Source organism: Rana temporaria, chromosome 1 (genome assembly GCF_905171775.1).
Source record: "Rana temporaria chromosome 1, aRanTem1.1, whole genome shotgun sequence".
In the NCBI taxonomy this organism is placed as follows: Eukaryota; Metazoa; Chordata; class Amphibia; order Anura; family Ranidae; genus Rana; species Rana temporaria.
In genome coordinates, this window is record NC_053489.1 from 250,091,105 (window position 1) to 250,107,191 (window position 16,087).

The 16,087-nt window shown below is 41.1% G+C and overlaps 1 protein-coding gene across 1 annotated transcript in view; it reads left to right on the forward strand.

The window, feature by feature from the left end:
• Nucleotides 1-16,087, forward strand: part of LPCAT4 (lysophosphatidylcholine acyltransferase 4) — a 64,438-nt gene that overhangs the window by 35,438 nt on the left and 12,913 nt on the right. The window contains exons 2-7 of the mRNA XM_040353505.1: nucleotides 2,622-2,764; nucleotides 2,906-3,123; nucleotides 10,160-10,272; nucleotides 11,402-11,462; nucleotides 11,539-11,597; nucleotides 15,418-15,452. Of these exons, the coding sequence (XP_040209439.1) occupies nucleotides 2,622-2,764; nucleotides 2,906-3,123; nucleotides 10,160-10,272; nucleotides 11,402-11,462; nucleotides 11,539-11,597; nucleotides 15,418-15,452 (629 nt within the window). The remainder of the gene's footprint in view (nucleotides 1-2,621; nucleotides 2,765-2,905; nucleotides 3,124-10,159; nucleotides 10,273-11,401; nucleotides 11,463-11,538; nucleotides 11,598-15,417; nucleotides 15,453-16,087) is intronic.

Below are 16,087 nucleotides of genomic sequence, written 5' to 3' on the forward strand. Positions count from 1 at the left end.
AAAGATAAAGAGAAGAAACCCCCAGTCATACTTATGTCAATCGATGCAGAAAAAGCATTTGACCGAGTCGACTGGGGGTTTATGATGGATACACTGCGGAGTATAGGTCTGGGACCCAGATTTATGAAATGGGTAAATAATTTTATACAATCACCCGGCGGCTAGGGGGAAGGTCAATGGGAGTGTATCGTCGGTGTTTAAGATGACCAACGGAACTAGACGAGGGTGCCCACTCTCCCCCCTCCTGTATGTAATACCATTGGAACCATTATTAGCCAAAATACGAAATAACCCAGATATAGGAGGGGTGAGAGTAGGGGAGGAAGAACATAAGGTGGCCGCTTATACAGACGACATACTCCTATACCTAACTAAACCAAGACTGTCACTACCTAATGTAATAAAAAAAATATGGGGAACTTTCGAATTCCAAAATTAACCCCATAAAAACGGTAATCTTAAACTTGGGTTTAGATAAAAACGAAGAAAAAGCATTACAGAACGAATTCCCATTTACTTGGGAGAAAAAAAGCTTTAACATACCGTATTTATCACCCTATAGCGCGCACCGGTGTATAGCGCGCACCCCAAACCTAGAGGGGAATCCTAAGGGGAAAAAAAAGAAATACAGACAATTTACAGTTACTTACAGTTGCCCGGTGTCCATCGGCGGCCTTGTCCGGTCCGGCGTCCGTCTGTGGCATTCGTGGTGTCCTCCCCGCTTCTCCCGCGCTGTTTTTGAACGCCGCCGCCGACATATACCAAGTGCAGTACACTTGGGTACACTCGGCTGGGCTCGACTCCTCTCGCATAAAGGCTAGGAGGTGGCACAGGGCGTGACCGCGAGTGGAGCCAAGCGTGGCCGAGCCCAGCCGAGTGTACTGCACTCGGTATATGTCGGCGGCGGCGATCAGAAAGCGGGAATCGGCGTATAACGCGCACCCACGATTTTCCTCTAATTTTAAGGGGAAAAAAGTGCGCGTTATACGCCGATAAATATGGTATTTAGGAATTAAGTTAACACCCACTGTAGAAAACCTATATCTGGCCAATTTTATCCCCTTAATAATGAAATAAAACAAGATTTGAAAAGCTTAGCAGGAGACCTATCTCATGGATAGGAAGGGTCAACGCATTTAAAATGATACTACCCAAAATAACCTATACATTTCAAATGCTCCCCATAAGAATACCACAAAGTTTCTTTAAGATAATTAAAACTATAATTTTGAAATGCATCTGGCAGGGTAAAAATGCCAGAGTAAACTAAACATTGTTAAGTCGGAAAAATAAAATGGGGGCTGGCACTCCCAGATATACAGAGATACTACCATGCGGTAATATTAGCAAGATTAGCAGAATGGGCAACTCTATACACTAAAAATATGGGACACAATGCACAGGCTTAAAAAATGGGAATACAATTCCCCTTTAATCCCACTAGCCGGCACAATTTTTTTTTTAGACCAGGGAATAGGACACGGATGGGAAAGCTACTGGGAGCCACTCGGCTTAGGGATATTATCACACAAGGTAAAATAAGGCCAAGACAAGAGTTAAAAACAGTAGATGGGGACCAGCAGTTTAGTGAATGGGAGTATTTTCAGTTAAAACACTTAGTTAGCACTCTATCACAGCCAATTAGAGACGGCAAAACATTAAACCCAATTGAAAAGCTTTGTAGTATAGAAAAACCACTGAAACATGGTATATCGCAAATATATGAAGTCCTAACAGATCTAGAAACACAGGGAACATTGACATGTATAGATAAATAGGGGCAAGATATGAGTGAAAAATTGGAAGAATCACATATGATGGGGGCAGTATTCAACTTTGCACCTCACATTGCGACAATTAAAGCAAACTACAAGTGTATGGTACGCTGGCACCTGACCCCAGAGAGATGGGAAAGTGGAAAATTAAGGCAAGATGTATGTTAATATTTTTGGTGCTCTTTTTTTCTGAGGAAACTGGTTTTATTACCAATGTTGGCCTGTTTTATACATGAATAATTTTCTAATAGAGAATAAAAAATAAAAAGATGTGCCAGTGGAGGGTATCATCCATATGGTAAATATATTGAAACAAGGGGTAGGTAGTAGGTTTTTAAATATGTACATATTTTTTCTTACATAAGTGTACTTGTGTGATCACTGGAGGGGTATTTGGGATCCTACTACCCAACCTTTGTTGCAATGTATGTTCTGAATAATAAAAAAAAAAGATTGTGTAAACCTCAACAGATCTACATGAAAGGACAATGGGGTTGATTTACTAAAGGCAAATAGACTGTTCACTTTGCAAGGGCAGTTGCACTCTGCAAGGGCATTTTGCTCCCAGGGTTTAGTAATTGAGGGCAAGCTCTGCTTAGTTCCATCAGCTTTAATGCGCAAGCAAAAATGCTGTTTGTTTTCTTATTTTCTTTGCATGGGATTGGGCATTCTTGTGCAACTTGAAGCCTCCCATCATTTGCCAAGCTCTGGAGTCAATGCCCTTCCAAAATGCACATTCTATTTGCCTTTAGTAAATCAACCCAAATGACATGGGTATTGCTTAATGCTGCAGTGATGTATAAGCTTGCATTTTTCTTTATGCATATCATTTTTTTATCTTTACAGTTCTATGTCCTGGGTCCGATTCTATTCCCCTTGCGTTTCCTAATGGCTGCCATCTTTCTGTTTCTAATGTGGCCAATAGCTGCACTTCGAGTCTCTGGCATGAACGAGGAAGAGCTCAGCCGGTCAATACGACATAGACGCACGTAAGTCCAAAGCCAGTCTATGGAAGTGATGATAATGTTTAGAGGTATTTGTCATCGTTGTACAGAACAGCACATTCATTTATTTCCATTTCTCCCATTTCCATTCCCCATTCCACGTGTCTTCTTCCCTTGTGCACACAGCATTCTACATCACTTGATTTACGCACTGAGCCGCACTATGTTCTTCATGTGTGGCTTCCACTGGATCACCATCCGTGGCCGCCGCGCCTCCAGCTCTGAGGCCCCACTGCTGGTTGTGGCCCCTCACTCCACCTTCTTTGACCCCATTGTTACTGTGGTGTGTGACCTCCCATCAGTTGTGTCCCGAGTGGAGAACCTCAACATCCCTGTGATTGGAGGTGAGCCAATTAATAAACTCTTATGGAAGTCTCCATGCTTTTCTGCTTATGCATCTGTGCACTAGTTTGGGCAGCTCCTGGTTTTATAAAATCAGAGGGATTAACATATTATACTGCGCTATTTAACAACTACAATGAACAGCTGCAGACACTGCAATTTGACAACATTCTACAATAGTATAAAAGAAGAAAGTGTTGCGCTACGGTTGGTGACTACAAGTGACTTGTGCTAATATGTAAAGCAATGCACATGTCCACATATTAAAATGCCAAACTCGTATATAGTGCAAATACACACACACACACACACACACACACACACACAACAGAAAAAAGTCACTAAAGTAAGTTTATCATGGAACATAAAAGTTCGTAGAAGTTAAAAACATGGGTGTTTCAACTTGAATATTGATAGGAAAAACCCTCAAGGTCCATTCAAGAGATCACCATGGTGTACATATCTGCCACCCACATGGAGGGGGGTTAAATGCGCTTTTCAAAATTTGTGGACTCCATTAATAACAGCAAGGATCCTAGCAGGCATCAGGAGAATAAACTCTCCAAAACTATAATCTGTGCGATGGGTCAGCCAATCAGATCGCACATAGTTCAGGGCAAAGACTTCTCTTTTAATCCAGCAGATCGACTTGGGCTTCCCAGAAGAATAAATGCCCCAATATGGCCTAGCGGACTTCACCCTTCATCTACAGATGCCTCAATCAGAGTTCTAATCTACAATACAGAAGGCACTGCAGGAGAATTATTTTTGCTTATCTGAAAGGAGGGAAGATTGGCGTGTGTATGGTAATCCGAAAGGTAGCAAGCTCAAATTGATCTACTGGATTGAAAGAGAAGATTTTGCCCTGAACTATGCGGGATCTGATTGGCTGACTTGTTTTGTTCAAGTAAAAAAAAAAACGTGTTTTTTTACTTCTATGGACTTTTACGGTTAATGATAAACTTACTTTAGTGACTTTTTTTTCTGTTCGTTGTTTATACATATACAGTGCAATTTTATTATATATATATATATATATATATATATATATATATATATTTTTTATTATTTTATATATATATATATATATATATATATATATATATATATATATATATATATATATATATATATATATATATATATATATATATATATATATATATATATATATATATATATATATATATAATAAAAAAATATATATATAATAAAATTGCACTATATATCGGTTTGCCATTTTAATAATGTGGATATGTCTATTGCTTTACATAATCTTAGCACATATCACCAATCTTAGCGCAGCACTTTCTTCTTTTATTTTATAAAATCAGGGTGTACACAGAAGAGGATTCAAGCTCTGCATGGAACAGATAAAGGGTTCTTGCACACGGCTGTACAGCCAAATAAAATGTTGTGGCTCAAAAATAGCCAGGCATGACCTATTCTGCAATCTATGTCAATGTGCTAATCACCTACAGCACCCAAGAGCCGTAACGAGCTGATTTTATTCTACAAGGATAAGTTCACATTTTAGAAAAAAATTTATAAATGTACATTTTTTTTTTTTTTTTGCAGTTAAATGCTGTAAAGCATTGCACCAGCGATCAGCAGATCGTTGGTGCCATGCAGGTCTCCTGCAAATGTATCTGTGCGCCCATATATCCCGTACGGGCAAGCAGATACAATCTGACAGGAAAAATCAATGAACTACCACAGCACCGTCGTAATTCATTGAGAACTATAAGCTGACGGCCACAAAGGATGTGGGAGTTTGTGATTTATTCACACACACACACAGCTGTGTGAATGAGAATGACGTGGTCCTGCACAGCTGCGCTGATTTCAAAAAGTGACAGCTAGTACAGGGATTTTCTCTCCCTACTGCTGTCATGGGGGGGGTTAAGGTGAACTTAGGGCCCTTTCACACGTACGGACAAACGGTCCGTTTATTACAAGTCTGTTTACGGACTTGTAATGTATCCCTATGGGATTGCAGACGTTGGCGGATGAGTATCCACTAATGTCCGCAAAGATCCGCTTTTGCGGACGGAAGAAAACCCTATTTTTCTTCCGTCCGGCGGAACGGATCGGATGAATACGGACAGATGGTCCGTAATTCATCCGATTCCCCATAGGGGAGAGTGAAGGAGAGACAGGGCGGTCTCTGCACAGTGTGAGGGGACCGCCCTGTCCGCCGACAGCTCAGCGGGGATTGCGGAGGAATCCCCGCTGAGCCAAACTGGCTAACGGAGCGGATCAATTACGGATCCGCTCCGTGTGAAAGAGTCCTTATCCTTTTAACATGCCCCCTTTTATTTTTAATATTTACTGTTTTAAACAGTCTAAAATGGTCAACAATAATTTTTTGCCCTCCTAGGAAAATGAACAGCAATTGCCTTTGTATTTACCTTCCTCTGGATCAACCTGGGAGCAAAATCCAAGCGGCTCCACAGGCGGGCAGAGATTGACGAACACCTAACTTTGTAGGCACCACAAGGCACTGTTGTTACCTTGGGAAATGTGTTAGGTTTAAAGTGAACCTCACCTAACCTAACTCTAGTCAAAACTTTTTTTGTTTTGTGCCAGATTCTTAAGAGATTAGGACATACATTTGGCGGGGTTAGATATAACCATTTTCTCATTTAGTGCGTGCAGAGCTAATGCCAGCATTGGTTTGACAGTCATGCACCTGCATGTGGGAATGTTGCTTGTGCAGGTGGCGCAATTGCATGCTTTGGCAAATGTTTACAATAAGTTAAAGTAGAACTAAAGGCATTTTTTTTTTTTTTCATTTTTGGATAGAGTAAGGAAGGGTTAAGTCTGTGAGGTTTATTTTTGCCACCTGTGTCCTATTGGAGAGCTTTCACTTCCTGTCCCATAGCCAAACAGGAAGTTGGAGAAAACCCCTCTAAAGCGAGGGAGTCCCTGGTTGTCACCAGAACTAAAGTTCCCCATTGGAAGATATCCCCACTATTTCTGTTTTTAAAACAAAGCAAGAATTTAGGCTTTTCATTTACTTTCACTTTCAGTGATAATGGTAACCAAGACTAATAAGTGTGAATCTCCCTAAGGCTGGGTTCACACTGATACTACATGACAGTGATACGACTTTCATCCTACTTTGCTCTGCGACATCGGTCCTACATTGTTCTGACATCCATCCGACTTTCATGAACAGGATACTACTTTTTTGATCCGAATTTGTGATGGTCTGACTTGATCTTTGACCAAACAAAACAATCCCAGCGTGAGATAAATTTCTTTTTACTGCTTCTGTAATCACCATGTTGGATGCCACAAGTCGGATGGTTAGGACAAGGCTCCTAATTTGATCCGACTTCAATGATTATTCAATGGGCTAAAGTAGGATCAAAGTCGGACCAACGTAGTGCAGGATTTTTTTCAAAGTAGGACCGACTTGTGACCAGTTAAGACAACTCTCATAGGGAAACATTGATTTTCATACATCATGCGACATTAGCTCCTAATGTCGGAGCGTTTGTCGTACCGGTGTGAACTCGGCCTAACTGGTGGCACAGACGGCAACAGAAACCTGACAGGTGTTCTAATCCCTCTCTACTCTGTCCAAAACCTAAAAGTTTTGCCATTAGTTAGCTTGTGATGGCATGCAGGTAGTGGATCCTAATTTGTTATTTTTGGTCCTAAAGAGTCCATGCAATCTGTCTTCACCCTTTGTAACGAGCCAGCTAGTCTACTCTGTGGGTTCTTTTGCTTCTGATAGACTTCAGTGTATGACCTCTTTGTACATACCATTGGCCAGGTTGTTAGCTCCTGGGTTTGCACTTTGGAGATGTTTGCTGCATAGATTTTAATTACACCATCAGTGGATCTTGTGAAGACCTGGTGTCCCTTGATCACCCCTAGTGAGAGCCTTTTTAAAAATTTGCCAGGAGCATACCCCTCCACCCTTGCTCTGTGTGCACACATCCCTTATCTAGGTTAGATGTCTTTATGTGATCACTATTTACTCCCTACTAATATGGAAAATGTTGCAGTGCAGGTGAAAGCCCTGACCTTTTTTTTGTCTGAAAACTCTAGCAGACCTAGGACATTACACCTTGTGGCTTTTCATGTAAATTCCCTCTAGTGTAACATACAGAAGGGGACATCCTGATAGAACTTGGTGATCAATAACGGACCCTTGTCTAACCATGACCACCCCAATCTCTGCATTTTTCCTGGCCTCACCCTCTTTGTACCATACTTTTGGTTGTCTGTTTTTCTGGCATTGAACTTCAGCTTAGTGGTTTGAACTACTAGCTAGGAACACTCAGGTCATGGGTTCAAATCCTAACTAAGTCAACACCTGGCTGAAGTTTTTTAACTGTGAATGCCTGGTAAAGACCCAGTCCAACCTATTGTCTACTACTGCTCCTCGACCAGTTTGATATTTTGTTTGCCACCAGCAAAGCCGCGCCCTGGGTGAACACTGGTGGTGGCTTCAGACGCTACAAACACACTATCAGTGACTGGTCAAAAGAAGGTGAGTATAAGGGGGTCTGGAGGTGGGCTTTTTCCCTCGTTCACACTGAACGTGGCTTCAAAAATCATGCAAGTTCATCTGAACTTGCACGTTTTCAAAGCAGCATTTCAGTCAGACTTTGGGGGCTACTTGAAAGACATATGTGTGGGTTCATGCACAGATGTCTATTGAAATCACCCCCAAAGTGGCCAAAAGTAGTGCAGGAACTACTTTTGGAAATTGGTGTGGTGCTGCAAAGTTGACATCACACGATTGGGATGCTCCTATTTCTGGCAATAGGCATGCGATTTGACCTGTCAAATTGCGCTGATATGAACGGGGGCTTAGAGAGACTTGGCACTTTGCCCTGAATTTGGAAAGTAATATACTTTAAGTAGCAGGCTGTATTTTCTTACAGAGCCTTTAAAATATATTCATACCCCTTGAAATTTTCCACATTTTGTCACGTTACAACCAAAAATGTAAATGTATTTTATTGGGATTTTCTGTGATAGACCAACACAAAGTGGCACATAATTGTGAAGTGGAAGGAAAATGATAAATCGTTTTTCAATTTGTTTACAAATAAATATGTGAAATGTGTGGTGTGCATTTGTATTCAGGCCGCCTGAGTCAATACTTTGTAGAACCACCTTTCGCTGCAATTACAGCTGCAACCCTTTTTGGCACATCTATAGAGTAACATTTTTGCCCATTCTTCTTTGCAAAAATATTGAATGGAGAACGTCTGTGAACAGCAATTTTCAAGTGTCGTCACAGATTCTCAATTGGATTTAGGTCTGGACTTTGACTGGGCCATTCTAACACATGAATATACTTTGCTCTAAACCATTCCAATGTAGCTCTGGCTGTATTTTTACTACCAGCACTCCATTGAGCGTGGAGGAGCAGAGAGGAGAGCTGCTGATTGACAGTAAGCTGCTCTGCGATCTATGAGAACCAAACCATTGGCGATGTTCGATGGCTCGGTTCTCAGTGTAGAGGCAGCGAGGGACCGATGCTGCATCCACCTAGGCAAGTATAAAAGGGGGGGAAACAAATATTTCTCTTTTAAATTACACACAGGTGGACTCTATTTACTAATTAGGTGACTTCTAAAGGCAATTGGTTCCACAGGATTTTAGTTAGTGGTATCGGAGTACAGGGAGCTGAATACACATGCACGCCACACTTTTCAGATATTTATTTGTAAAAAAAAATGAAAACAATTTATCATTTTCCCTCTACTTCACAATTATGTGCCACTTTGTGTTGGTCTATCACATAAAATACCAATACAATTTAAATTTTTGGTTGTAACATGACAAAATGTGGAAAATGTCAAGGGGTATGAATACTTTTTCAGGGCACTGTATGTTAACTGCAATACAAATGCTCCCAAAAAAGTTGCCATGTTCAGCTTATTGTGCACATTGGCTACTTTGTCCCGGGGGTTTGCCCTGGTTTTCATAATCTGTCTACAGCATATATAAATGAAACACGTGTGTGAAGAATGCTCTTTTAGGCCTCATTCACACAGGCGCCGTGGCCCCCCACAGCATGAATAAGCCATTTATTTATGAAGCTGGAGCTATGTTACTCTATGGGGACTGCAGCTGTCTCCTAATTTGACAGGCGTGCAGGGGCAGCTTCAGGACTCAATTCGGATCCACTCACCCGCACCTTCACACCTGTCAAACTAGGAATTGTGTCTATGTCTGTACCGCCTCTGCATCTCCATAGAGTAACATAGGCTGCCTGCATGCATCCAGCCACATAATCAAAGGAACTTCTTCATCCTGTACGGGCCATAAGCGCCCATGTGAATGAGGCCTAATGCTGCAGTCAATCTAAAATAAAAATGACGTGTAGATCTGCACATGAGAAAGCAAATGTAGACTTAAAGCAGGAGTTCACCCATAAGACAATTTTTTCTAAAAATCCCCTTAGATTCCTGCTCGTTTTGTCTAGGGGAATCGGCTAGTTGTTTTAAAATATGAGCTGTACTTACCGTTCTCGAGATGCATCTTCTCCGTCGCTTCCGGGTATGGGTCTTTGGGAGCGGGCGTTCCTTCTTGATTGACAGTCTTCCGAGAGGCTTCCGACGGTCGCATCCATCGCGTCACTAGTAGCCGAAAGAAGCCGAACGGCGGTGCGGCTCTATACTGCGCACCGACGTTCGGCTTCTTTCGGAAAATCGTGACGCGATGGATGCGACCGTCGGAAGCATCTCGGAAGACTGTCAATCAAAATAGGAACGCCCAGTCCCGCAGCCCATACCCGGAAGCGGCGGAGAAGATGCATCTCGTAAACGGTAAGTACAGCTCATATTTTAAAACAACTAGCCGATTCCCCTAGACAAAACGAGCATCCATCTAAGGGGACAAAGTGTTAGGTACGGGTGAACCCCCGCTTTAAAAAGCAAGAAATGTACACAAAAAGTCAGTTTTTGACACCTACATTTTTTGTAGGCTTTTTAACATATATAATTTGGGGCCTTGAACTGTTTATGTATAACTGAGTTTGCTACAGTTTTGTGATCTTTTCCTTAGCTCTGCTTCGATTCAATCAATCCATTATGGTGTCCCGGCATGACCCAGCATCACGGAAAAAAGTGGTGGAGGAAGTGAAGAGACGAGCAACCTCCCGTGGGGAGTGGCCACAGGTGGATTGCTAATTTCTCCCCCATTGTTTATCCACTAAGAACCTGTTGACAGTTCAATTCAAGTCTTTTATAGAACCATCTTCTGTCTTTTCTTTAACCTGGCAATACATGGCTCAGCTTGATTTTGAAATCAAAAAGGCTTAAAGGACAACTTTAGTAAAGTAAAGCCCCCTGAGCACAGTCAGCCTGGTAAAATACTTTCCTTCCTCCTAATCCTGAGATCTTCGCTGTGAGGTCATGCCTGGCACGGCACAGCCTTGGCAAATAATACGTCCCAGGAGAAAACACTGTCTATTGTGCACATGTACTATGTGCCCATTCATTTATATGGATGAGGCATACTCCACTGGATTGTTGGAGGCCGCCATGGCTCATACATAGGAATAAAGGGACTTTGCGATGCCAGATAGGACCTCACAGTAAAGATTTTGAAAGCCGAGAGAAAGGACATTTTTTTTTTTTTTTCATGATGAGCGGCACCCTAGGGGTGGGGAGAGCAGTCAACCACAGAAAAATATTGCCAATGATTATTTTTAATAGGATAGGATGCCAACTTTTAGCATAAAGCACTGATCTTACTGTAACTTGCTCATTTTTTATTTTTTATTTTTTTTAGACTTTAATAAATGTATAGCAGGAACAAAAATTGTCTCTGGACAGCCGCACTCTGAACAAATTGTAGCCTTTATTAAAAGAAGGACAGCACTACAAGTCACAGCAAAATAAAATAAAACCCGACTGCTGACGCGCTTCGCACTGAAACTAGTTCTTAGTCATAGCTCAATAGGCTATGACCAAGCACTAGTTTCCGTGCGAAGCGCGTCAAAAGTTGGGTTTTATTTTATTTTGCTGTGACTTGTAGTGCTGTCCTTCTTTTAATAAAGGCTACAATTTGTTCAGAGTGCGGCTGTCCAGAGACAACTTTTGTTCCTGCTTTGCTAAGTGCATTGCCTGCACCTGAGTTGTCTGCAACGGAGGATATTCATCTGGGTTCCCACCTAGAGCCGCTACTCCCTTTTCCCTTTAATAAATGTATGCTTACTATTTAAACTCGTTTACATAACCCAGCTTGTAATTTATAGTTAGTGGCACTTTTAACTGCTCCTAATTTTTATTATTATTTTTTTAGGTTTTGTTTTTCCCAGAGGGAACAAATGGTAATGGACAAGTGTTACTGAAATTTAAGCCAGGTAAATAGAGGGCTAACCTTACAGTTGCCCCATGGGAGTACATACTGTATATTCACTATGGTTACTTGTTCTGCAGGTGCCTTTGTGGCAGGAGTGCCTGTTCAGCCAGTACTAATGCGATATCCTAATAAACTGGTGAGTAACATTGCTTGGGTTAGTTGCCCTCTCTCATCACTTTTTTTTTTTTCCTCCTATTTTCAAGTATTAATTTAGATATCTACATATAAACAATTCAATGTTCTATGTGGGGGAAAAAAAAGCAGTTGTATATAATGGTAGGGCTTATGCAAAAATGTATTTGGTCTTTAAAGTGATATAAAAGTATTGTGTGCAGCCAGGATCCTCCTCTTCTCTGGTCCCTCACTGGTGCTCCTCCCGCCTGCCGAGTGCCCCCCACAGTGAGCTGCTGCTATGTGTGTCCATTCATTCAAACATGGAGCTGCGGCTCAGCCCTGCCCTCTCGCTCTCCCCATTGGCTCACTGACTTTGAGTGACGGCAGCAGGAGGAGCCAATCTTGCTATGGGAATATTTGGAACCATTTCTGTGTGTGTGTGTGTGTGTGTATGTATATATGTGTGTGTGAGATATATATATATATATATATATATATATATATATATATATATATATATATATATATATATATATATATATATATATATATATATATATATATATATATATATATATATATATATATATATAATTATAAAATTAGGGCTGTGGAAATAAAAGATTAATTCCTCGATTTAATCATAAAATTATTTTTTGATCGATCAAAATTCTTTTGATCGGTACTAGTGGTGCAAGGGATCGTAAATGATCCGCTGCTGACTCGGCCATAGGAAAGGCCGCGGCTTCGGCCTAGCTTCCGGAGCGGCGGCCATCTTGGTTCACCCGGCAGCGGCCTAGGTGAGCCTAGAGCGGCGCGCTGACGTCATCACCCGGCCTCAACTGCTTGTGTTCGGCCAGCTTCTCTAGTAAGACTAAGCAAGCACTCATCTTCCTATACGGTGGGGGAGATGTGAACCATATTACAATGGGGAGATGTCTGTGGATATTACAGTGGGGGAAAAGTCTGTGGATATAACAGTGGGGGAAAAGTCTGTGGATATAACAGTGGGGGAGATGTCTGTGTATATTACAGTGGGGGAGAAGTCTGTGTATATTACAGTGGGGGAGAAGTCTGTGTATATTACAGTGGGGGAGATGTCTGTGTATATTACAGTGGGGGAGATGTCTGTGGATATTACAATGGGGAGATGTCTGTGGATATTACAGTGGGGGAGATGTCTGTGTATATTACAGTGGGGGAGATGTCTGTGGATATTACAGTGGGGGAGATGTCTGTGGTTATTACAGTGGGGACTATATATGGTGGTGATCCGAAAAATGTATGTGCGTTATAATTAATCAAAATTTGTCGATTAAAAATGTTGTGTTCGATTAATCGTTTTTTTTTTTCTAAATCCGTCACAGTACCGTATATATAACCTAATTTTCAAATATTTTTTAAATTGCAAAAGCAGTATTTTTGTTCCTGTTAAGTACAATTTGGATGGAGTTTAAAGGTTTGGTATAAAATATAATTATCACTGCAGTGTTTATGTGGTAGTCAAGCTCCTTGAAATAAAACATAAAGTGTAGCGCTAATTATAAGTGGGATAAAGGATTGGGTATATTAATAATTAACCAATCATTGAAAAGTGTCCGTATGAAACACATTAACCACTTAAGCCCCGGACCAATATGCAGCCTAAAGACCCAAGGTGTTTTTACAGTTCGGGACTGCGTCGCTTTAACAGACAATTGCGCGGTCGTGCGACGTGGCTCCCAAACAAAATTGGCGTCCTTTTTTCCCCACAAATAGAGCTTTCTTTTGGTGGTATTTGATCACATCTGCGGTTTTTAGTTTAGTTTAGCTGTAATAAATATCCCCCAAAAACATATATAAAAACATTTTTTTTCCTCAGTTTAGGCCGATACGTATTCTTCTACCTATTTTTAGTAAAAAAAATCGCAATAAGCGTTTATCGATTGGTTTGCGCAAAATTTATAGTGTTTACAAAATAGGGGATAGTTTTATTGCATTTTTATTTTTTATTTTTTTTTTACTACTAATGGCGGCGATCAGCAATTTTTTTCGTGACTGCGACATTATGGCGGACACTTCGGACAATTTTGACACATTTTTGGGACCATTGTCATTTTCACAGCAAAAAATGCATTTAAATTGCATTCTTTATTGTGAAAATGACAGTTGCAGTTTGGGAGTTAACCACAGGTGGCGCTGTAGGAGTTAGGGTGCACCTAGTATGTGTTTACAACTGTTTGGGGGTGTGGCTGTAGGAATGACGTCATCGATCGTGTCTTCCCTATAAAGGGAATGACGCGATCGATGCGCCGCCATAGTGAAGGACGGGGAAGCCGTGTTTACACACGGCTCTCCTCGTTCTTCAGCTCCGGGGAGCGATCGCGACGGAGCGGCTATAAACAAATAGCCGCGCCGTGGTCCCGGATCGCTCCCCGAGCGGACCCGACCGCCGCATGTAGCGGGGGGGGTCCCGATCGGACCCCCCACCCGCTAATAGGCGAGGACGTACCCATACGCCCATGTGCCTGTACGTGCCATATTGTGGACGTATATGTACATGGGCTGGTCCTTAAGTGGTTAAAGTAGTCCATAAAAAACTGTGAAAAAATTAATAATAAATGAATCCTCAAAATTCAGTTCACAGTGGATAAATGTGCAAAAAAAAACTTCAATAAAGAAATGGTAATAAATCTTCATAGGTAAAAAAGATGTATAAATCCAGCACCGAAATGAATGGAGGCTTACCAGAAGCTGTGGACCCAGAATAGGCATATACCTAGTGGGTCATTTGCGCTTTAAAGTTGATGATACCAGCGAGGAGGTGAAGTCCAACACAGGATCAGGTGAAAGTCGGTTCAGAAGCACCTTGTATTAGGTTGTAGACTTGGGTCCATATGGAGGTTCAGACACTCAATACAACGGAAGTTAGAAAAAAGAAGGCAAAAATGCACATAGTGTAAATCCGTTTAAAAGTTTACTTGATAGCAAAATCAAAAAATGGGTTACACTCACATTTTCAGCATTAGTAACAGGCATGTAACAAAGAGCAGTATTGTCAGCAAATTCCCGACATGTTTCAATCTAAACAATGATTGTTTAGATTGAAACATGTCGGGAATTTGCTGACAATCACTTTTCAATGATTGGTTAATTATTAATATACCCAATCCTTTATCCCACTTATAATTAGCGCTACACTTTATGTTTTATTTTGTTTGTTTTTCGGAATTGATCCATTCCGTGGTGTTGGCTGCATTTTATAAGTTTTTTTATAGTAGCGCAGTGTTTATCTATACTTCCAGTATAGTTATTTTCCACAAGCTCCTTGAAATACCTCCAATGATCTGGTCTTCTTGCTGCAAACCTTGTTGCCTCCAGATTTTGGTAATTGCTCCCTAGACTTCATTTGGAAAGAGATCTGATGATGTGCTTCAAAGAGATGAAACTACATTGGGCTGAAAAGTAAGGCTCTGTTTGCACATGTCCACATTTCACTATAAACATCCATCTATAGCAGTAAAACAAGTTTTGGTGAGCTGTAAGTGGAAAACGCCTTGTGTGCTGGCCAGTTATATCTAGTGGCCGTGGCTTTGCCCCATGCCTGGGGATGAAGGTGTGCTGAGCTGGAAAATTCAGGGCGAATATAGCAGCCTGTTAAAGACCAGCTGTACTCAAAAATATTTCAGCTTTGTGTGGTTGTTGATTATCTGAATCTCGTGTTGGCTTCTAATGTTTCTCTGTGAATCCACTTGTGAGAGGTCCCACCAAACCCCCCCCCCCCCCCCCTCTTTGCTTCTTCTCATTTTCATAATTTTTTTATATATAATATTAATTTGGTTGATTTCTTTCTCAATATGCAGCCTGCAACAATTTGGACATGGAAAGGAAATGGCGTGTAAGTACACTATTTTATTTTTTCCCCTTGCTTTTCAGTGATTTTATTACACTGTATATTTATCATCTACCTTCTCCCTGATCATTTCACGTATTTCCAGAAGTGATACATTTTGCTGCAGTTGTCTCCACACAGATATGTTGATGTTATAGTCTTGTATGAATTTGCTGCTAAATGGATGGATTTTAGTTAAAGCTTTGATTTTTGGGGATATAATACAATATATACTATATTACCAAAGGTATTGGGATGTCTGCCTTTACACGCACATGAACTTTAATGGCATCCCAGTCTTAGTCCGTAGGGTTCAATATTGCGTTGGCCCACCCTTTGCAGCTATAACAGCTTCATCTCTTCTGGGAAGGCTCCACAAGGTTTAGGAGTGTGTCTATGGGAATGTTTGACCATTCTTCCAGAAGCGCATTTGGGAGGTCAGGCACTGATGTGGATGAGAAGGCCTGGCTCACTGTCTCCGCTCTAATTCATCCCAAAGGTGTTCTGTTTTAACAATAAATTGGAAGGTCTAAGTTCTGACACAAGCATAGTCTTGGCATTGTTATGTACTCATCTATGTCTTATCAAAATATGATCATGATTGATAAGTCAGCTTTGAAGATGGTTGACACATCAGGACC